This window comes from Spermophilus citellus (assembly GCF_964194105.1).
Source record: "Spermophilus citellus genome assembly, chromosome: 16".
Classification (NCBI taxonomy): domain Eukaryota; kingdom Metazoa; phylum Chordata; class Mammalia; order Rodentia; family Sciuridae; genus Spermophilus; species Spermophilus citellus.
In genome coordinates this window covers 26,699,261-26,723,916 of record NC_138196.1, presented here as the reverse complement: position 1 = coordinate 26,723,916, position 24,656 = coordinate 26,699,261, and the positions used below count along the sequence as shown (strand labels likewise).

Sequence of the window (24,656 nt, the reverse complement as noted above, 5' to 3'; positions counted from 1 at the left end):
GCGCGGCGTGGTAGCCCTCCCACCACAGTCCCTTCCGCTGGGGCTGGCGCGCCGTTTCACGCATGCGCAAATGTTGGATGCCGCTGAGCACGTCGGGAAGTGTAGTCGCCGTGCCGGTGCCGGTGAGCCGCCAGAGTCCTACATCCCGGCGGAATCCGTGGAAGTCTGAGCACTCCTACCACCCTATCCTTATTCCCATCTTCACACCTGTCTCGTCACCTCACACGCACGCTCCATCCCCACGCGCTGGGCTTCTGTCAGGGCGCGTCTCGAGGGACGGCTCCAGACCCCTTCATCCCTTCAGCCGGCTGTACCGGGGAGGCGGGGTCCACCCCCCGCCCCCCGCCGTCAGCCTCCCCGCCTCCTCCCTCCCCTCCCCGCTGGTGTCGGGCCGGTGCCCGAATAGAGGCAGCGGCCGCAGAAGGGGCGGCGGCGGCGGTGGGCGCCGCAGGCGATGCCCCTGCCCCGCTGCTCCGGCGGGGGGCAGTGCGGGCAGCGGCGGGGGAGGAGGCGGGGGGCGGCGGCTGCGGCGGCTGCAGCAGAGGGGCCGAGAGCTGGCGGCGGCGGCGGCGGTCGTGAAGGGCATCGGCGGCGATGATGGCAGAGATGATGTGAGTGCCTGCTGACTGGGGACCCCAGGGCTGAGGAGCCTGAGGTGGGCGGCCCGGCTGCGTGCGGGAATAGGAGGCCCGAGGGTGGCGGAGGGATGCTGTGTACCCAGTGCTGAGCCCGGAGCCGCCGCCGCCGCCGACGACGACGATCGGGCACAGGCCAGAGCCCTGGGCTTCTAGCCGATGTGGGGGTCCCGGGCGGGAGCACTGCAGGCTGAGGGGCGTCTGCGATTGTTCTCAACACCCCTCCCCCACCCCACCCTGTGTGTCTGTTTGTCACTTGCAGCTGAAGATGGAAAGAGCCAGGCGGAGGGGAGGCGGCGGCGGCCGCGGCCGTGGAGGCAAGAATATAGGGGGCTCTGGCCTAAGCAAGAGTAGACTGTATCCCCAGGCCCAGCACTCTCACTACCCCCACTACGCTGCTTCAGCCACCCCTAATCAGGCTGGGGGCACAACCGAAATCCAGGAGCTGGCCTCCAAACGAGTGGACATCCAAAAAAAGAGGTTTTACCTAGACGTGAAGCAAAGCTCCCGGGGCCGGTTCCTAAAGATAGCCGAAGTCTGGATAGGGAGAGGCCGGCAGGACAATATCAGAAAGAGTAAGCTGACCCTATCCTTGTCTGTAGCAGCGGAGCTGAAGGACTGTTTAGGGGACTTCATCGAGCATTACGCCCACCTGGGCCTGAAAGGCCACAGGCAAGAGCATGGCCACAGCAAAGAGCAAGGTTCCAGGAGGAGGCAGAAGCACTCAGCACCCTCCCCGCCAGTCTCCGTTGGGTCTGAAGAGCATACTCACAGTGTCCTCAAAACAGACTATATAGAGAGAGACAATAGGAAATATTACCTAGACCTAAAGGAAAATCAGCGGGGTCGCTTCCTAAGAATTAGACAAACCATGATGCGGGGAACCGGCATGATAGGTTATTTTGGCCACAGTTTGGGCCAAGAACAGACTATTGTCCTTCCAGCACAAGGAATGATTGAGTTTCGTGATGCCTTGGTTCAGCTGATTGAAGACTATGGCGAAGGGGACATAGAAGAACGAAGAGGTGGAGATGATGACCCACTTGAACTCCCAGAGGGGACTTCTTTCAGAGTGGACAATAAAAGGTTCTACTTTGATGTGGGCTCTAATAAATATGGAATTTTCCTGAAGGTAAGTGAGGTGAGGCCACCTTACCGTAATACTATTACTGTTCCATTCAAAGCTTGGACAAGGTTTGGGGAGAATTTTATCAAGTATGAAGAAGAGATGAGGAAAATTTGCAACAGCCATAAAGAAAAGAGAATGGATGGCAGAAGGGCCAGTGGTGAAGAACAAGAATGCCTCGACTAGAGTGAAATTGAACTCCATCAGGCAAAATTTAAAATCATAAATTGGCTAAAAGTACTGATCCATAATCATTTGAAGAAGTTTTTCCTCTTTTTTGGCCCTTTGTTATTAGTAATACCTCTAGTAGTTTATACTTCAAGAAGTCTGATTTTCATGTTATGTTATACATAGATCACTATAATTCTTATGGGAATTCCAACCTTCCCAGACCTAAATAGTTTAGCTGCTTCAACTGCTCCAGACTATTGAAGTATGCAAATCAGCACAAAATGTGACATTCTGACCTTCTAAATATCATAACTAAGATTTATATTGCACTATGACATAATCCTGAAAAAAAGATACATATACTTATTATGGAAGTGTGAATTTCTATTTAACAAATTTCCAAAACAGTATTCCATTCCTATATTATTAAAAACTGCTAAGCTTACCTGTAGGACAGTTACCACAGAAGCAGAAACATATCAAGTATCATCATTATATTTATTTATAAAAGAAAAAATAGAAAAATATTGTCCATTGGATAATAATATTGAACAGTACCATTAAAGGATCAAATCTTATTAGATAATTAAACCTTTGATATTCCTTAAGAATTAACTAGAGTATTCTATAATTTTCAAATTTTGTGGTAACCCTACAGTTTACAGTTGCCATATCAAAGCCATGGGAGCATTTTAATTGGGTATCCTAAGCTAGTTAAAATCTTATCTTCACTTCTGTTTGTTGTACCATACAGTTGTATTGATTTTCCAACAGTTCAGGAATTTCATTTACATTACAATTGAGTGGGAGGCTTCATCCAGTGGCTTTGCTATGGAAATTTTGGTGTTTTAGCATTTCGTGCTAGTTTGAAGATTGTGATAGGTTTATCCCTAAAATATGTCATGAATTCAAGGTATTATATTTTATGAGTTTTGTTTAACTACTTCAGAGGGGTTGGTCACCAGTTACCTAATATAAAACTATATCTGTAATAATATACTTCAGTAGTGCTTTTGCAGTTGCCACCCTTAAAACCACGTCAAGCTTCCAGTATAAACCAGACTTTTACAGGTGTTTTAATTCCAAAAGGGGAAGTAAAAATATTCTTCCTAAAGACTTTAGAATACAATTTTTTTTCCTGGGAAAATATTATTTGAAAATTAGATTCGTTGTAAACATATTTGAAAGGAAAATTCAGGCATTTTCCAAGGTGCTCTTTAAGGTACTTAAAAGAGGTTTACTTTACACAAGACTCATCCCTTTACCTGTATTAAAAATTACTTTCCAGAAAGTGCCACATCAATTTTTCAACACCTAAGCAATTTTTAAACAAGTGGATATAGTGTATACGTGTACCAACCCAACCTGTATTAACTGAAATTTCATCTGTTAAGCTGCATTTTATTCTGAATGAAATTGTCTTTTATCTTGGCTTTATTCACCTCCCACATAGTAAGTTCATATAATCATGTTCTAAGAGCCAGAACACTGATTTCAACCCCCAAATATAGCTCTCATTGATGAGAGCTGGCTGCATGGATTGAGGTCAGAATGTAGCTCTTTGATAAGCTATAACTCAAAATTATTTAAGTTTTTTCCTTCAGACTTTGTCTCCAAATGCATTTAAGTTTCTAAGAAAACTTTAAGGTATGAATTGAGAAAATTTTATTGGTTTATGTCACATAAGAACAAGTGATCAGTAACTCAGACATATATACTGGTATTGGTTTGCAGATTATATTTCACATTTCCTCAAGCAGTATGAGGAATCTCAGTTTATTATAATTGTGGATCATCTGGATCACTATGGAACAACTGAAGGTTAGAAGATGATGTTAATAACTAAAGTTAATAGCACATGGTGGGTGTTGAGACAATAAAAGTAGCAAGGATTTTTAAACTGTAAAATAACATAACTTTGTAGGCTTGCTAAAAATATAGTTTTTCGTTTATGAAGGAGTGATGTGCACTTGAATTACTGTACTACTGATTGTTATTGCTGCCCATCATAGTGCCTATTAATAATCAACCTGTCAGATTTTGGCAAACTGGAGCTGTGAATATTACAAGATTTGATTATTCCTATCACTATTGCTATGAGTGTATGCTCTCTCTTAAAACCTTCATTTTAAAAATATTTATATCCATTAGGATTAAATTATTTCTTTTTTGGTCTGATAAGATTTGAGTATGTGTGTGTACATATACATATATATGTATTTATACACAATACTATGTCAGACTTAAATATTTTAATTCATTGTATATAAAATTATTAGTTTAATTTTGCTTTAATTATTTAAATAAGGAATTAGTTAAGCAGCCAAATTTTCTGCCTTGTATGTATACTTCAAAGTTTTTACCATCTCAAAGCTGCAAATTGGATAGATGGATATATACTGGCAATTGAATATACTCTTAGAATCATTAAGTCTTCTACCAGTCCTTTTGTTTCACTTTTTCATAGTTAACATATTCATTGAGAAATGAAAATAATGCTATGATTTTTGATACTAAAATTTCCCAAGAATTCATTAGCCATAATTAAGCATGATCCAGTTCAAAACTCTGGTATTAGGACATGTAATGCCATGTATCTTATTAAATAAGCTACTAGTCTTATCTGTGCAATATATATTTTATTGTCATTTGTAACGTAAATGGAGCTGCAAGTGTACATGGTATTCCTCAAAACAATAGGATCTTTGCCTTGAAGACATTAAACTCTTAAGGCAACTGGACGTTGAAGTAAAAAATGAGCATTGAAGTTAGTAACCAAAATTACTTGTTCACTGCATAATGCTAAAACACTGATGATGTTTGCACATAATAATCCAGGCATAATGTGGTACAGACTCAAACTGTAATAGTATAAGCTAATAGTATGAAATTTGGAAACGGGTTCCTCATAATTGTTGGCAGTGTGCTCCTAGCAATTGAAAGCAGCACTAATTTGTTGCTTATATGCAAAAGATGCAATGTATTATAAAGGTATTAAAGTTCTGCCACATTTTATAATTTTCCTTATTAAAGCCCCAAACTGCCATGTCCCTTAAACTTGAGTCAAACACAAGCATATTTGCACTAAAGAGCATGGCCAAAAAAAAAAAAAAATGACAGGGTGGAAAAGCTAGTTGGAACCTCTTGAAAAAGTTGGTTCTAATAAGAGAATTTCACATTTGTCTATTTGAAAGCTATATGGTCCAGGCAGACAATCTGTCAGTTCACTAATTTAATAATGCACTTTACCTTTTGTATATAGAAGATGTACATTTATGCCACTTGACAGGTGGGATGTGTTCCAATAACTATGTAGTTAGAATCTGTAGGGTGATCTCTTGCATGAATATGTTTGTATTGGAACTGTTGTTGTAACAGGTTTCCATTAAATCAGTGTAATGGAGAAGGGTAGAAGATGCTTTTGAAATAAATCCCAATACATTTAACAAAGAATTTTAAAGTAGAGTTCATATTTGTATTCTTAAAGACTATTTCTAGTCCAGATTAGTATTGCAGTTCAGACTGTATCTATTTGAAGACACACCCTCCATAATACTCTGAAAGTTAATTCTGGGAATTTTTCCAAATTAAAAAAAAATTAATGATTCTGTTTTATTCTGATTCAAGTAACTGATAATAAGAACGTGATTCTATACTAAAGTTACAAGTATGGGTTAGCTGGTATTTTTTAAACACTCAGACTAAAGAAATAATGTTTCAAGTTAAAGAAGTGCAAAGAGCCTAATAAGTTACTAAAATAAATACAACAAATCAAAATTTGCAGAAGTACTAACCCTTCGCCAACTAAAGAGGGTATTGGAGGAATTAGTGTATCCTTCCATCCTAAAAACTTCCTAAGATGTACATGTGAAAAGTAGATAATTGTTGCTTAATAATAGGTTGTATGTACTTTACTGAAAACACTGTGTACTAACAATTCATCAAAAGTGTGCTATATTTACTGCATTCATTTTATATCTATAGATAAGAATACATTATATATAGTCATCCTATCTTAATATAATCATGTATTTATATTGTAATTTTGCAAATATTTTCAGTAAAATAAACATTTATCTCAGCTGCACAATTTGAAGAGGATGAAATTGAAATACACCCCCAGATACACATTTTTAATAAGCAGCTACCATTGAAAGCTGATGTATGTATTGTCATTCCTTTAAATTTTGTTTTATAGTTATTTTAATATTTAAATGAGTAAGATTTAACTTGAATTTTTGAGTGGTTTTCTAAAAATAATTTTTTCATGTGTGAGATATTTTTGTCCTGCTTATTTCCAAATGTCTTTCACTGAAACTATGAAATCTTATTCCAAGCTTTATGTGAGAGCTTTGCTTAGTCACCACTTTAGTTTGAAATCGTCTTTACCAAAATACCAAACACCTTTGGCAGAATATTTAACAAAGAGAAGTTGACACTGATTCTATGCCTATAAAATAATGCAGGTATGATATTTATCACTGCCATATAAGATTCTTAAAATCTTTCTGAAGATTCCTTAAAGATTTCTTGACTTTCATAGAGAAATGATGGCTGTTGGCTAGCCCATGAGAGAGGGAATAAAGATACTAGCATGCTGTTGAGACAATCCATAGTCCACAACACTATAGCAATGAAGTACAGGAAAAATGTGTTTCCCAATTTAACATCAAGTGAATATTGTGGTTTTTAGATCACAGTAAATCTGTCATAAAGAAAATATACCCAAATTTATGTTAGGTAGGTTTTAGAAAAATAATAGTATATTTTCTTGTATGATGGAAAATATCAGCCTATGTTCTTACTTTGACATTACACTTTAAATCATTTAAATTTATTTTAGTAGTGGATTCTAATATTTTTTAATAGGGAAAAATATGCATATAGTACAAAATTTAAATGCTACAGATGGGTAGACAATGAAAAGTAGTAACCAATGTTATTCAATTTCTTGTGTATCTTTCTAGAGTTACTCTGCATATACAAATGTTTATATACATAAATTATTCTTAAACATACAAATTAAAACATATACTTTCCCATACCTTGTGGTATTATTTTAGATCTGGCATTTAAGGGATTGTTTTTATTTAAATTTATTTAAATATCATACTTGACCTAGTTAACATGTCATTTAATTTACATTATACTATTACACCAACAGAATGTCAAGGAAATTTTGAATAAATTCCTTTGGTAATTACTTAAAATACAAATATATATATTTTTTTAATTTTTAAAATTTACAAATATTCAGATTATACTACTGTTTTCTCTACCCTATTCTTAACCATCTTGCCTTTCTATATTCCCCCTTTTCTTTCCTCAAAAAGAAATTTTTGGTCTTTTTTCCTAAAGTAAAACAGTTTAGGAGTAGCAAGATATTAAATGATGTAACCAAGTGTTATTTTAAGCTAACAACATTCTATAATGAGAAACACTCATATTAAAAGCTTTAACAAATTGTAATTTTCAGTTTTTACTAATCCTGTTACTATTATTTTTTAATCCAAAGAACCTTGCCATTGTAAGAGCCAATGAGTATTAGAACTATATTGAAAGATTATGACTTTTGAAATCATTTGATTATTAATATAAACCTTTTATCTTAATAATATGAAGGGTATAAATGACTGCATCAAATCCAAGTATATGCAAAGAAATAACATTGGTCTTAATTGTTTAAAACATTATTTTTATTATTTTTTTTTTTATTGAAGAACCCAGTATCTGTCAGAAATCCTTGCGATCAGAAGGTGATGATTTGGAAAAGAGTAAAAATGGAGAATTTGAGAGTTAAAAGTACCTTCTCCATTCTCTGCTGGAAGAATATTAAATTAATAATGTAATTGTATTAAAATGAAGTTAGCATTATTACTAAACCTGAAAATAAAAGCAAAATTACTTTAATAATTTCCTGAACTATCCCTCCCCCCACCATATCATTTTCTTTTGATCTGGCTTCCCTACCCCATTACTGTCCTGGGGATCTAATACCCAGGACCTCATGCATGCTAGGCAAGTGCTATACCACTAAACTACACCCCCAACCCTCAAGTATGCATATGAAGATCACTTTTATATTGACTATGAAAAAAATATTATCTGAAAAATTAAAGATCCCATACTTGACCCCTTCAGTCTTATAAATTAAAGTAGCCAGAGTAAAAAATACAAGCCAGCAGATGTGGCAGCTCACACTTAAAATCCCAGTGACTCAGGAGACTGAAGGCAGGAGGAATGCAAGTTTGAGGCCAGTCTCAGCAATTTAGTGAGGCCCTAAGCAACTTAGTGAGATCCTGTCTCAAAAGTATAAAAAGGCCTGGGGATGTTGGCTCAGTGGTAAGCACCTAAGTACAAAAAAAAAAAAAAAAAAAAAAGAATACGATTAGAAATTTTTTAAATGTGGATTAAGAAAGAATATTTTAATGAATTGGTATCTGTAAATTTTATAAAAATACTATAAGGTGGAAATTTTTAAGGCAATGATTTAACCTTTATAATAATTTTTCCATGATTGGTGGCATTATTTTCTGTTTATCAAATGAGAAAGGTATTATTAGAGGACAGGATGCTCATAAACATACTTAAAATGCATAAGAGGGTTTGATTCTTTTCTTATTTTTTATTGGTACATGATAATTTACATAATAGTGGGATTCATTATGCCATATTCCTACATGCCCAGAACATAATTTAATTAATCTCATTCCCTAGTATCTCTCTTCTTTCCCTCCCCTTCCTCCCCCTAATCATCATAATCTACTATTCTCATCTCTCTTCTATTATTTTTTAATTAGTGCACTATAATTATATACAAAAGTAGTATTCATTTTTTGTATATTCATATGTGAACATATCATAATTTGGTATATTTCATTTCCCCTCTACTACTTCCCCATGCCCTTCCCTTTTCCCTCCCTCTCAATTCCCTTCCTCTTCTCTGTTGATATCCCTTCTATTTTCTTGAGATCCCCTTTTATCCCCCACCCCTGTAGTTTCCATATGTAAGAGAAAATACTTGATCCTTGGCTTTTTGAGTCTGGCTTATTTCACTTAGAATCGTTCTTTTGATTATGAATAACTCATTCATCTTGATCATCATAATCATTGATTATCCTTTACAGAATCTGTAGGGTTGACTTAAAAAATCTCCAGACATTTATTTGTTTAAACTTAAAAATGCTGTGTTTGTATATTTCTCCTTATTTAAAGAAGGGGTCAAAAAGGAAGGTAAATTCACTTTCGAGAATGAATTTTGGCCAGGCATGGTGGTACACACGTGTGATCCCAGGAAGGTTAAGGGGGAGGCTGAGTCAGGAAACCAACAAGTTTGAGGTCAGCCTGGACAACTTAGACCCTATTTCAAAATAAAAGGGGCTGGGGATGTAGCTTAGTGATAGAGTACTTATCTAGCATGAGCAAAGCACTGGGTATAATCCCCTGTACTGCAAAAAAATTTTTAAAAGAATGAATTTTGCTTGAATTTGGGCCAAAAAAGTTACCAATTCCCCCATCCCTAGTTACGAGTTTTCCATATTTGTGTTTTCTGGTAAATTATGTTTTCCATATTTTACCTTTTTTTAAGTATCCCTTGTGAAAAATTGCTTATTCTTGAGGCCAGTGATATCCACCAGTAAATTAAGGTATAATGAACTAGTGCTGCTGCATCAAAGTTACTTTGTTATATGAAGAAAATAACTCATTTTAAATGGACTATATAGTTTCTTCCTTAATATTTTTTTACTTATTTCTAAGATTGAATAGCAATTGTCCGCCTTCTCACCTTCTTATACTTAATTTCTGAAAGAGCTGTTCTATTCACAGTTTTCATTTATCTAGGAAGTAGCAGGGTAAAGAAAAAGGAAAATAAACCCTAAGAAATATCTAAAAGTTAGAGTTGCTCAAAGAGGGGAAAAGGCTTCTGCTGATTTTTGTGTTTATTGGACTAATGGTATAAATCTGATTTTAATCTGCTTCAAATCAGAATTCCTATAGTATTTCAAGTTACTATATTCAGAAATATTTAGCATGTTATTTTTTTTAGGGAAAATGGTTCTGCAGGATAATACTCTTCTTCAGGATTTTACTTATTATTTGTTATGGATTTGATGAAAATTATTTGTTATGGATTTGATGAAATTGTTACACAGAAGGAGCAAATAGAAAAGAAAAACAAGTAGTGGCTAATGATTTTGTTTGTATATAATATATTAATCTAACAGAAATGAGAGGAAAAGAGTCATTCTCAAAACTAAATATTTATTTCACCTTTAAAAGAGAGTCTCAAAAAAAGCAGTAAGACCTAATTCCACCAATACTGGACTGACTCTAAGTCATTTAACTTCTGTTGGGTGGTTTCCTTACATGAAGAAGGAACAACATTGGGCTAGAAGCTAAGGATCCCTCTTACTCTAAAACTTTTAAAATTCTGAATCATTAGAGTGTGGGAAAAAAATTAGATGAAGTATATCACAATTGGAAAGTATAAGAGATTCTCTTTATATATTAAAAGCAACTCTAATAAAGCTGAAAACTGTGATGATACCCAAAGGATTAACACAGCAATGCAGTTCTTAACATTTATGGATCTCTTTACCCAACACCAAGTTATTGTGTACTAACTACAAATCTTACATATACTTTATTTTTTAAAAGAAATATTTTATTATCTATACAAAGTCTCATCCTTGGAATACTGTGTTACTGAAATAACCATGATTTATATTGCTAAACAGTAAACTACAACTGTCATTGTGGTGGTCCCTAAAAATTAAGTACTGCATTTGGTCCTTTTTTCTGTGATCATATTGAATAGCATACCTTTAAAATGATGTTTAACAAAGAACAACAGGAAAGACACTGATCTGTGAAATGTCGTTCTGTTTTAGGAGGACCTGTAACTACTAGGGTTTGCAAAAATTAAACATCCTAATGCTTAATTGTTTAGTGTGGAAAAACAACAAAGGCTGATGATTGAGAAAGAGAAACAACACACAGGTTTTTGTGATGGAGGCATTTATTTAGGTACCCCAGTCCTCTGCTATAAGATGCTACCATCACTGTCTGTAGAAAGTAATAAAAAAAAAATGGCACCTTTCTCCCCAGACCTCTTTTTTTGGTGTCTATTTGTTTATCAAACAGTTTTTAAGAGTAATCTAAGTGTATTTGAAATGGATATGCACATGTATTTTGATTATTTCAAAAACAAGTATATACATAAAATTCCATTACTGAAATATTCCATAAGACAAATAATCTTTGGCTAATAGTATTGACAACAGCAATTTGATTGGTCTGATTTCAACAAATTCTATAGAATGAATTGACTGAGGTAGATTATTTTTTCTCTTTTCCCTCTTCTTAAAATAGCAGATACATTTTATGTTCTTGATTGCTTCTCTTTACTGCTGTTTGAAATCTACATGGGATATGAAAGAATAGTTTAGTTTGGCAGTTGCTGTTTTGCAGAGATTTTCTTCAGCTTCCTGTCAAACATTCCAAACAACTTTACCAAAAGAATGTTATCTAAATGCAAAAACTACCCAGCTAGTTGAAACTACAGAACCAGAAGACAATTTAGGAGTAAGGATAAGAATAAGTTCAAACACCTAGATTCAGAACATACTTTATAATTTTCTGACTTACTTCAGACATCACTGCATTTCATTTCTAGATTCTACAGACTAGCAGTGTGATTTATGCCAAATGTTTGAATTCCAGTAGGAAAAAAATCTATTATTGTTTAGTATATACTCCAAATGAGCTATGACATGCTATAGTCAGGTGTAAAAATAGAATCTGAAATTTCCATCAGTCTAACAATCTCTTTTTCCCTCCCATACAATGTACCCTATTGGAAAGTGGTTTAATTTCTCTCACCGCCACCAGAGCCCCATTTCATCATATTTCTTTCTCAGATAACAATTGGCTCATAATAAAGACTGGAGGGCTGGTGTTGTGGCTTAATGGTAGAGTGCTTACCTAGCATACGTGAGACACTGGATTCGATTCTCAGCACCACATATAAATAAATAAAAATAAAGGTCCATTGACAACTAAAAAAATATTTTAAATTTTTTTTTTAAAAAGACCGGAGCTCATTTTCAAAATTTCAAAATCCATAGACTATAAGAAAGACATCCTGCTACTTAACTAATCTCAATACTCTTATCATATTTCTATATAATAATTTAAGATGAATAAGTAGGAAACAGATTTCACTTGGAATGATAGGAATTGGAAGTTCAGTTATTCCCCACTTTTCAGTACACAATTGATCTTAGAAAACTATTTTTACTATCATGATTGACAGGTAATTTCAGAAATGAAAAGTTGCTCCATGATTTGATTTTTTTTTTTTTTTTTTTTTTTTTTTTTTTGGTACTAGGGATTGAACCCAGGGCGCTTTACCAATAAGCTAGATCCCAGCTCCCTTTCTTTTATTTTTTGTTTTGAAACAGGCTTTCCCTAAATTACCAACACTGTTCTTAAACAAGACTGGTCTCAACCTCTCAAGCAGCTGGGATTACAGACATGCCACTGCATCTGGCTATCATGAGCATTTTTAAAGAGAAGAGGGTAATAAAAAGAAAAACCAATTAAGATTTGTTAATAAGTGTTATTGAATACTTTGTACTAGGCATTTCTGGGCCACTTTTATCTACTATTTCTAATCCTCATAACAACCCCATTATCACTCCCATTTTCATGTAATTTCCAGAGGCTTAGAAACAGGTTCACTGTTTCAGAACTAATATGTTCTAACCAAAATAAACACCAAAGCCAAAGATTATGCTCATTCAGTTAAGCCGGGCTGCCTTTTAAGACTTACTGTGAAAATGATTCCCCCCCAACTCTAATAAAGCACAATCTAAACCCCCCCCCATTGTCATTCTAAATAAATCTGCCTCCGATTACTGGGAATTATTTTATCAAAACTACTCCCTATGCACGGGACTGTCTCACCAAGAGACATTTGCTTATACAAGAATTTATTCAGCTGTTTAAAGTTGCTGCTAATAAATACAACTTATATGATCTTCAATATAGTTTACAAATTGAATCTCTAATCCTGATTAACTTCCAAATAAATGCCAGTCATTTTTAAAAAGGATCAGATGATAAGACTGCAGATGGATCATTCCAATTTTATTCGTAAGGGCAAGGAAGAGACAAATTACTATTCGTTGTGGGTCTACGATACAAATGGCTATGTTAAATTATTGGAAATAAATTTTATCAAGATTATTGAGAGTTATGTTTATTTCACACAACTTTTTCCTGCCATCTTAGTGATTTCTCACAACCTTCCTGCCATGGCTTCCTATGTCATTCTGTTCCTTTTCATATTTAATTACCAAGTTTCCTCCTCTTTCTCTTAACTCCAAAATAAACTGGGATAACTGCTTTACTTACAGATATGTATTTTTCTGCATTACTCCAGGACCGGACATTAGTGTGAATAAGAGCACGTCTAGGGTATGTTTAACCATAGATTGCTGGCCCTCAGCTCCAGAGTTTCTGTTCAGTGAGACTGGTAGGGTGGAGAGAGAACCAAGAATTTGCATTTCTGACACATACCCTGGAGAGTGGATGCTGCTGATCTGAGGACCATACTTTAAGAGCCACTGTTCTAGGCTGATGAGCTACAAAAGACAAAAAAGGAAAAATTTTTAGTCAAAACAACTGTAGTATCTTGGTAAAAGACTCTGTTACTTATTCTGCCTTGAGAATTTTACAAATCTTAAGCAACTTTTTTTTTAATACACTGACTAGAGTTTTTCTTCCCTTTTCATCCTTTCATCACATTTAACTTTCTGATTTCCTTTCACTTTTCTACAGCTATCTTGAGAAAAATATGGTAGCATTTAATTATGAAAACTTACCTGAAAAACTTACAATTTAAATGTATGGAGACAAGCATATTTTTAATTTAATAAGTAATTTTGGCATATAAATCTTTGTAAAGGAAAGTGAATAATTTTAGTAAATCTTAGTAAAGGAAAATAAATTGTTAACCAAGTTTAGTGAATATTAACTGTTAGAACTTGAAGAGACCTTGGAATTACTTTAGCCCATTAATTTTACATTTTGTGACACATAACCTATAGCTCAAATGATTCAGAAATTACTAGAATAGTGTAAAAATAGAATCTGAAATTTATTTCAGGGCAAGTAAACAAAATTTAAAGAATGCTTAAAATGCTAATTATCTCAAGACATATAAGTGATGAGAAATATATAGCTTCAAAGCATATAGTATTTTCACCATCTTCCTATATCCTTCCTTTACAGGATGGAGGAACTATATACTACACTGTAGATATGGTACTTTCTTAGATCAACAGCTGGACCCACTGCTTTAAATTTAGAGATATTTCTCCTGAGGATTCATTGAGCATATTTTTGAAAACATATCACTTAAAAAATATGTTTGTTAGCCTTGTAGATATTAGATATTTGTGTTAATCAAAATGAATAAAACCATGTTTTATATATAAATCTATATAATAAATATATAAGCCTCTTAATAGCTTTTATTCTAAAAGGGGAATCACACCCCTTTGAAAATATAATATGAATACATACAAATTTGTCAGTTCTCCAAGTTCATTGACACACACACACCTACCTATCTCTCTCTCTCTCTCTCTCTCTCTCTCTCTCTCTCTCTCTCTCTCTCTCGTTACTACCCTTCTAGTTTCTACTGATTAGTACTGCAGAACACTGAAGCATCCTTAAGTAAAGATTAACTGCTGACATAGAAATAGTCATGAACTCAAAAGGATCATTTGTAACTTTTTTAATTCACTAGTCTGTTTGCATGGAAGCTATGATATAAATTTAGATTAAAATTTTTAAGTTTTAGAATTTTGAGTTGGTGTCAGAATACAGATTTATAGTAAATTTCAGCTCAACATGAGGGCACACTTCAAGAATAAGACTTCCCTGTTTCTGTAATTATTTAAGGCAGAGACTAGGTATGAAATTAATATAGGGTATATAAGGTAATTAATAATTCAAAAAAGAATTGTTACTACCTCAAATATTTTTTTCAACTCAGACTCAGAATTTATTAGGAATAGTACTTGGAACTTTTGTATTTGGGTCTATGAATTTATGACTTTGAATAAAGAAGACTTCAAATTTTTTAGTATTAATCTGGAAACATTGACAAAAAAAAAACAAACCTTTTTTCCTACTCCTAGAAAAACTTGTTTTCAAATTTCCATGAAATTTACTAATTAAATGAAGTAGTTAAAAGTGTATTCATGCAATTTGCCCTGAAATTTTTTACTTTTTTTGAAGAAATTTTTCACTATTAATATTTTTTCAGAAAGGACTATGTGAAAGGGTTGGAATTATGGCTCAGTGGTAGAGCACTCGCCTAGTACATGTGAGGCCCTGAGTTCGAGCCTCAGCACCACATTAAAAAAAAGAAAAAAAAGAAACAAAATAAAGGTATTATGTCCAACTACAACTAAAAAAATGAATATTAAAAAAAGGATTATGTGAAGAAATAAATTTAGTATTTATGTTGCTATTTCAAAAGTTTCTGCATATAGGTTTGTTTAAAAAGACAGATTGGAAAATCAAATTATTGGATATTGTTAAACTTAGTTTTTTAAAACAAATTTTTAGTTGTAAACATACACAATAACTTTATTTTATTTATTTATTTTTATGTGGTGCTGAGGATCAAATCCAGTTCTTCACACATGCCAGGCAAGTGCTCTACCACTGAGCTACAACCTCAACCCCTAAACTTAGTTTTTATTTATAAAAATCCGTATTAAATTCTGTTCAAAGGTCAAAGCATCTATAATATTTAGCAAACAAGTTTCCAAGTAAATTAATTTTTTTGGCAAATAATGCATGTGATGCTCTCCTTGTGAGTTCCAAGGCTTTGTAAAGGGCAAAAAGGTAATAGTAAAATCTAAATCCAGGATGTAGTCTGATCCAGTATAAAATTTAATTTTCCATGACAATGTCCACTGTGTTTCCTTGTCATTTTTTTCAGCATTCATTCTTTTGTGTGATACAGTTCAAGTGGGCAAATGATTAAATAAAAATTGTACTCCTCCACTCAAATATTATACACCTAATCCTTATCTATATGATTTTTACATAAAGTATAAAGAAAGCCTTGTCCTGTCCCCACTTTCTTGCCCTGAAGAAGTAATGGCAAATTGGTTTCACCATAGTTGTTACTACAGTGAATTAGCAGTCTTAAAGTGCTGTGTAGAGAATTTAACTCTGCATCTATAGGGAGAGAGAAAACAGCATTCATGCCAGACATTTGATATTTATCATCCCTACTTTAAAGCTGTTAAAGTTCTTGTGGTAGCTCTAAAAATTTCAAGTTTAGCCAAAGAGCTGCTATACTCAACAGCACAAACTACCATGTGACCCACCTAGAAAAGTGTCTCTTCTAATACTTCAGAGATTGTTTTAACTTGACAGTCCCTCCTTTATACAGCACAGAATCTCTACTATGCCTCTGAAGAATCAAAGAATCATGACCATGATGATGTCATCAAGGATACCTTTAATCATTAAACTTTATATTTGCTTCTAATGAGTTCTCACCATTAAATGACATTAATTAATAAAAGGACAGCATTTTCTCCCCTTAAAATTTAGTCTAATGATACTCAGACATTACAAAATGTAGGTTCTGGTCCCTGTCACCAGAGATTCTGATTTGTTCGGTACTGAATGGGGTTCAGAAATTGGCATTTTAATTGTCTTGCTCATTTTGATATAAATGTCGAACTTTGACTTACATATCATTTTTCCAACTGAAATTGCTTCAGTTTTAATACTGTCTACAGGACACCATGGGTGGTTGATTTTTTTTTTCCCTTGGCAGGGGGAGGGGAAGAGGTTCCTGTATTAACAATGTTTAGGTCTCACTTTAAACAGAGAGGCTAAAGGCATAAGTCCAGGTATTTAACCCAAGATTTTATACTATTGTATTGGCCAGCTTTCTAATGATTACTGAGAATGCCAGTTTCTCCCCAACTCAAGCTGAAGTTCAAACTGTTCTTATTTGCCATATAACCACTGGTTACATCTCCCTTTATTTCACAACACAAACTTTCTGAAATTTCTCCAGCCTGAATCAAGTGATTGATTCAGTCAATCAACTGATTGATTGAATTGATTCAACTCAGTCTTTTATGAGTTGACCCTTTAAATATTAAATAATGATTTTTCTCAATCTTTTATTATAAAATTTTTATTTCTTTAGATATAAACCTGTAATTTATTAGAAGTAAAATAATATCTTTAATCAATTTTTGAATGCCTCACTTCTAGTGCTGTTAATTTTTTTAAATTGTGGCCAAAAATACATAACATAATCAACCTTTTTAAAAATATGCAAAATGGTTTCTTAACCCATATCCTCTCAATAATAGTTTTTCTGGTTATTGTCATTTCACTCTTATATAAATCTTATCTCCTGTACTGTTATAATTCTTACAGGTAAAAAACATTTTTACAATTACAAAGCAATTGTACTTATATTAAGATAAAAGAGCCGTATAAACTTTTTGATTGTGAGTGAAGGATATTTTATCCTGAAAGCTTTCTGTTGACTTAAGGGGAAAATAAGCCCCTATTTTCCTGAGATCTGGAGGACTCCAAATGAACATTTATACTTTCTTGCTCATTTATTTGTTTGTTGAAGGTTGGAGATTAGAGTTACCAGAGCAAGTAAGTTTAAATGCTAGAATTTCTGTGACTTTTTCCTATGTACATTCTAGTTTTCCCATAACACATAATTTATACTGTAGACTGGACATTTTTCTAGAATTTGACAATATCAGTGTTCACTAGATGATTTCAAAAACTTTGCTTAATTCAGAATCAAACTGTTTAACTTTAAATAGATATATTAGATGCATAATTTGGAAGGAAATAGTTATAAAATAAAAATATTTTTCTGCACATGAACTGTTTCAAATACTATTTTCAAAATCATTGGTAGTGAGAAAAAACACCAAAAACATTTTTAAACTTATTTTTCAAAAGTTTTTCTTCAAAACATTTTCTTCCTATTAAAATTTTTCAAAGAAATCAATAAATTTTAAAATTCTGCAAGCAATATACATCTAAATACCCCAAAATGCTATCTTATGAGTATACTGCATATCATCTTGCCACAGGAAAAAAAATTCTACCTTTTCTTGACATTAATTACTTTGGAATTACTGCAAAAACTCGTTGATCATAACCCTTGAATAACTGATTCTTCATTTTATGAATTTAATAATTTATAATGTCAATGTTATGAGTTTTCAGGCAAAGGGAATCAAATTAGAATCATTTTGAATATTTCCATGATTTTTGTAATACTCAAATTTTTCTTTTAACACTGCTGGTTACTTTAAAGAGAATTCTTTATTATTCCTTTGATTTTCATTTAAAAATTAGAAATGTTTTCTTAGTAAGGAAGAGGGTAGAAATCCCATAAGTTGAAGAGATTTAGTGTAGAAGTTGTGGGTGCAGCGGGTTCAGTAACATACTAGTCAATTACTCTTCTTCTTTTCAGTGCTCCCCTCACTATCTTTCTTCATTGTCTCCACTATCACCCTTAAACCACAGAAATTCATTTAGTGTCCTGCACTCATCAGAGCACATGATGCCAGGACCCAGAACTTAAATCTTCCCTCTATTTCTAGTCTCTAACAAAAGGTAGGCACTAATATTTTACCAATAGGAAACTTTATAAAATATTGTGCATTCCAGCCTGAAAAGTTCCCCCAAATTCTGAGCCTTTGTTTCATAAATTTTTACCTACTTTGTCACTTATAAAAAAATATTCGATTACTTAGAATGAAGAATGCCTACACAGTTTATAATAATTAAAGTTAGTTTGAATTATTGTTCTTAAAGGATTTTTAAACAGTACTAGTATTTAATAGAGTCTTTGGGTCATTCAGTATCTGTGTGATTTGGTTTTTTTAATCACCATTGATTGTTTGACTTTTTTTTTTTTTTGGTACCAAGGATTAAATTCAGAAGCAATTAACCACTGAGCCACATCCCCAACCCTTTTTATTTTTTATTTATTTTGGGGTGGTGGATACCAGGGAATAAACTCAGAGGCATTTGAGCCACATCCTCAGCCCTATTTTGTATTTTATTTAGAGACAGGATCTCACTGAGTTGCTTAGTGCCTCACTTTTGCTGAGGGTGGCTTTGAACTCATGATCCTCCTGTCTCAGCCTCCCAAGCCATTGGGATTATAGGCATGCGCCACTGCACCCCACTTATTTTTGAGACAGGGTTTCAATAAGTTTCTTAGAGCCTCGATAAATTGCTGAGACTGGCTTTGAATTTGCAATCCTCCTGCCTCAACCTCCCAATCCACTGGGATTACAGCTGTGCACCATCACATCTGGCCCGACTCCTTTAAAGATCCAAATACTACATTTAAAGACAGGCCAAGCTGTTATTTAGCCAAGTCTTGTGGTGGTGGTTGCAGGGGAGGTACCTGTTGTCCCAGACACTTGGAAGGCCATGGCAAGAGGATAGCTTGAGCCCCAAGTTTGAGACCAACATGAGCAACATAGCAACACACCTCCCTCACTAGTTAAAAAAAAATAAAAAGAAGGAGGAGGAAGGAAGAAGACATACCAAGCTAGCTATAATTCATGCAGTACCTTCCATTAAGGTAATTTGAATCTGATTTGAGATATATTACATAAAATCTACATATTATTTGATAGAAATGTTTTACATGGAAAAATATCAGTCTTAGGTAACCCAGAACTTGATTTTTAAACTGGTTTTTAATAACTCTAAATGACAAATTAGTAAATTTGTTAAAGGTAACTACAAACTGAGTGTGAATCCTAAAGTACCAGGTTTATACTACAATTAATAAAGCCAAAAGTTTAGTTGTTTATTATTTGGGTTATGATTTCAAGCATTCATGGAATTTTAGAAAACCCTTTTCATCTTGCCTTTGACCTCATAGTGTGCAGCAGTGTAGTTTGGAGGTCTGTAGGACCCTATGTTACCCTTGTGAAGCCCCAGATCTGTGCTTGGGACTGACCCTGGGACAAGTCATTGAACCTCTGTGGATCCTAACTAGCTTATCTGTCAGTTGAGGAGATTAGCCCAGAATAGTTGATTTCTCAGAAACCTGTCAATTTCTGTTATCCCTGGAGTCAGCAAAACTTCCCCTAAGATATCTTCAATTTCTTTATGTGGCTTTTTCTCATTTTTCTCCAAATTTTTGTTTCACCTGACAGTTATTAACCATCCTGTCCTTCTTGGCACCCTTCATATTTAGTTATATCCATTTTACAGAGTTTCAGTGTACTATTTCTCTAATTTATCCAGCTCCTTGTTATACTCCATTTGTGTGTGTGTGTGTGTGTGTGTGTGTGTGTGTGTGTGTGTGTGTACACCAATCTCTTGGAACTAACATAAAGACTAGTTGAGCATGATATACATACAGTCAGTAAGACTTATCCTTTGACTTTGTATACAAGAGCTTTAAATTGGCTGTTCTATCAGTTCCAAAAGATTTATTTAGATATGCAACCTAAATCTTGTTAAATATATTTTTAAATTTAGTTTCCCATATGAAAACCTTATCTTCTTAACTTGAATTTAAATTTAAAACCAGAGACTGTTTCTTTCTCCTTTTCATACCCCTCTATACCTAACACTGGACTAATTCCTTAAATCATCCCTCTTAATTTAATCCCCATGGTTCCTTTTCCTCTTCCTATTCTGCCTTTGAAATCACAGTATTCAACAGACAAATCTAAGTGGGAACAAATAGAAATAAAAGTGACCATTTAAAAACCTGATAAGAAGTACTAGTCATTTTTGTTTTGAAGTTAATATAAACTAAGGTACAGTTTAATGTGGAGTCTTTTGTTTCCTGCACATCCTGAAATTTACTTCAGAAATGTGTTTCCTTTACTTAATAAGTGATGCTGTTCTTCTATTCATTCAGTGAACATTAGGACTAGGCATACAATTACTTGCAAAAGATAGATATTTCACTGCTATTAGGTTTAAGTATGGCATGTCCAAAGTTATTTGATTAAAAGCAGCTTTTGGAACCTAATAAAACTGACATATTTTTCATTCAACAGATATTCCACTTTTCCTCCATGCCAGGCAGTGTGTCTGTGTATATGAGAATGTTTGAAGCTATCTATTATAAAAAGCTGCATTTTATTTTCCTTTTAACAATTTATCCTTTGAATATTATTAATTATCTGTATGTTGTCATAATGCTCAAAATATGATAGTGCAGATTTAGAAAAATACAACGATAACTATTTCAAAAAATAATTTTGTCTTTCCCATTCCAAATCTCTCTTTATGTCCTCAGATGAAAATAGCACTTCTGTTTCATCTCATGTTCTCATGTGCCTTCTGTGTTCAAGTGGTAATGAGCGCCTAGTTTGGAAATGATTTTATAATCATCACTTTTATAGCCCCATTCAGGCTCATCATGAAGGACTTTTTTGGGAGTGGGGGTATAGGGGATTGAACCTAAGAGTGCTTTACCACTGACCCACATCCCCAGCCTTTTTTTTTTTTTAAGACAGGTTCTCAATCATCCTGCCTCAGCCTACCAAATCACTGGGATTACAGGATTGTGCCCCCATGCATGGCTTCAGATTCCTTTTTTCTTCACAGCTGAATTTACAAAACTCCATCAGTGTTGTTCTCAACTATGATGACTATCTCACCAATGTCTTAGCCAAATATTATAAGCCCCATTCTACATTGGCTGTATTAGTAAATCAGCGGTTGTAATAATTTTCACTATAGAGCTGAAGACCATTAGTAGAGACCTGAATTATAGGTACAAAAGATTGATTTGTTTTGAAAGTTTTCTCATAATTAGTCATTAACTATGAAATAGTTTCTTTCTTTCTTTTTATTGTACCAGGGATTGAACCCAGGGGCACTTAACCACTGGGCTACATCCCTACCTCTTTGTATTGTTTATTTAGAGACAAGGTCTCACTGAGTTGCTCAGGGTCTCACTAAGTTCCTGAGAATGGCTTTGAACTTGTGATCCTCTTGCCTCAGGCTCCCAAGACACTGGGATTACAGGAATGTGCTACCATGCCTGGCCTGAAATATTTTGTAATTAAAGGTAAAAATAATATTAAACTTTAAATTATAATAATTTACATCTAATTTAAAATCATTTTCATATTTCACATGTTCTATCTCATTTTATCTCAATGAAAATACTAATTTAAATTATTTTAGTCCCATATCACTATCCCCACATCATAGATGAAGAAACTGAGGCTCTGGCAAGGGAAATTATTTGTTGTAATCACCTGGCTACCTAATAAAATTTCAGGGTTAGGTAAAAATTATGCATGTTGTTATAGCTAATTTAAAATGTTCTTTTAAATGTATTCTAGGCATTTTCTTATTTTTATCTCATCTTTAGGCTCGCTTCTGCCCTGAATTCACACTGTTCATTCCCTAATAGAAGGCACAGTATTTGTTAAATTGGTGCACATGTCTGTACATAAATCATTTGCTGGATTCTAACTATATACATATCAGCCTCTGCCTTAAATTCTTGAGTCTTTGACCCTATGTGCTTTAATCTCCCTGCCTGAGCTTTCCTCCTTAGCTAGTGTTTCAGAACCTGATCTCTTTCTGTCTTAGTATCTAGTCTCTGCATTGCAGAGTAGCCCAGAAAAAAAATTTTACTACTCAGAGAATTTACTTCATTTGTGAAGTTTATCAATTAAAAATAAACTAGTGAGGCTGTGGATGTAGCTCAGTGGTAGAGCACTTGCCTACCATATTTAAGGTTCTGGATTCAATTAGTGAATCTTTTTCCTATACTCCTACAAGCAAGAGATAAATGACCACATAATAAGTAGGAAGCAGGCTTTTTCAAAAAACTATTTGGAAGGAATATTCCAGGTTTTTATCAAATTAACTCAAGAACTACATCAACTTCCTTTCCATCATTATATGGCAATTAAAGTTGTTGATGAAGACTAGAGCACTACAATATTCCCATTCATGCACACAAATTCAATCGTGTTCATTATGTTGTATTTATTAGAGCAGAAAATCAAAATAGCACATATTAGAAATGTTTCCATTTCAACAGGGTTAACAGCATTGCGATTAAAACTCTTATGTAGGAAATTTCATTAAATAAATGACCTTGCTCACTGGCTTTTCCAGTTAACCATGTTTTTGTAGCATCACTGGGGAATCAGCAGGCTGAATTCTCAATTCTGGCATGCAGATTGAATTATTCTGATTCAATATTTTAAGCCCTAAAAGTTGTACTCACAGATTAGCCTAATCTGTTATGAATTATCATGTGTTTATAAATTATATATTTGTAAATATAAAAAGATCAATATGCTAAGATTATCAAGGAGAAGCTTCATAAAAGTTCTACATTTGCCTTTGCTATGGCAGATATAAAACAATAATTATTATAACCTACTTCCTCCATTCACCCCCTTAAGCAATAACAATAATTTCAACTGTATTTTCAGTTACTATCTCCCTACAGAATTATCTGGCCCTCTGTGGCCTACTATAAACTAGTAAATAGCACAGATTTTGGCATCAGCCAATTCTAAGTTCAAGCCCAAACTCTCTCATTTGTGTAATTTAGGTCAATTTGCTTAATTCTACATTTTACATAATTTTGCACTTACGATTAACTTAATTTTACATTTTTGTTCCAAAAATGTACTCATACAGCACTCAATTTATACTTATTGATTACCTGCTATATGCTGGACAATATTCTAGATCCTGTGGGATTGTATCAATAACAAAACAAAACAGGCTTCTCGACCTTATAGGACCTGTGGTCAACCAAATTCTTTCAAAGAAGAAAAGCTTTTTTTTCCTTTTTTCTTTTTGTGGTTTTGGGGATCAAACCCAGGGCCTAGCCACAGACTAGGGAATATCACACCATCATTTATTCCTGGAGGAAATCATAACTGCTTTGTTTCTATTTTTAAATAGATGATCATTATTAGGCAGTTTGCAGGATTTAGGAATCATTTTCCCCAGTGCCAAAAGAATTCCATTCACCTATTTTCTAGTATTGGTGTGGGTATCCATAGTGACTTGACAACCTGATATTTTCTTGTCTAAATCTGTCATCAACTTTTTTTCCTGAAGGAGTCTTCTTCATCCTCATTCATAACAGATGGGGAAAATCCTAAAAATGTTATGTTCAAAAATCATTTAACTGTTCACTATAGAATATGAACTCGATATTATTAAATGGTTCTTCCATTACCCACTGTCTGCTTCTTCACTACTTAGCTTCAAAATCAGTGGACACATGTGGGCTTCATCAGAATATTTTTGTTTTCATCTCTCAACTGAAAGTTTTCCTCACCTGTTTTTTTTTCTTAAATTGAAAACGTTATTATAAGATGATGTTTTAGCCCATTTGACTCTTAAAAAAATAGGTTTTGAAAGTGAATGCATACTTTAACCCTTGGTTTCAGGATAGTAAGAAACTATTATAATTTAGGCCCTGTCATAAAGAGGATCATACAGACCATAGTCTTTTTTTTTTTTTTAAGAGAGAGTGAGAGAGGAGAGAGAGAGAGAGAGAGAGAGAATTTTTTAATATTTATTTGTTTTAGTTCTCGGCAGACACAACATCTTTGTTGGTATGTGGTGCTGAGGATCGAACCCAGGCCGCACGCATGCGAGGC

General features: G+C 34.3%; 2 protein-coding genes across 3 annotated transcripts in view; one reads left to right on the top strand and one right to left on the bottom strand.

The window, feature by feature from the left end:
• Window positions 1-208, bottom strand: part of WRN (WRN RecQ like helicase) — a 170,722-nt gene extending 170,514 nt beyond the window's left edge. The window contains exon 1 of the mRNA XM_081268993.1: window positions 1-208. This exon is cut by the window's left edge and continues 218 nt beyond it. The gene's annotated coding sequence lies outside the window, so the exon portion shown is untranslated.
• Window positions 209-407: 199 nt separating this feature from the next.
• PURG (purine rich element binding protein G) overlaps window positions 408-24,656 on the top strand; it is a 37,782-nt gene continuing 13,533 nt past the window's right edge. Inside the window, exons 1-2 of one of the 2 annotated variants that reach the window (XM_081269448.1) lie at window positions 408-611; window positions 898-1,767. In XM_081269448.1, coding sequence (XP_081125574.1) covers window positions 904-1,767 — 864 coding nt within the window. In that variant the 5' untranslated portion in view covers window positions 408-611; window positions 898-903. Of the gene's footprint in view, window positions 612-897; window positions 6,885-24,656 lie in introns of those variants that run through there. The other variant, XM_081269447.1, reaches the window with a different exon arrangement.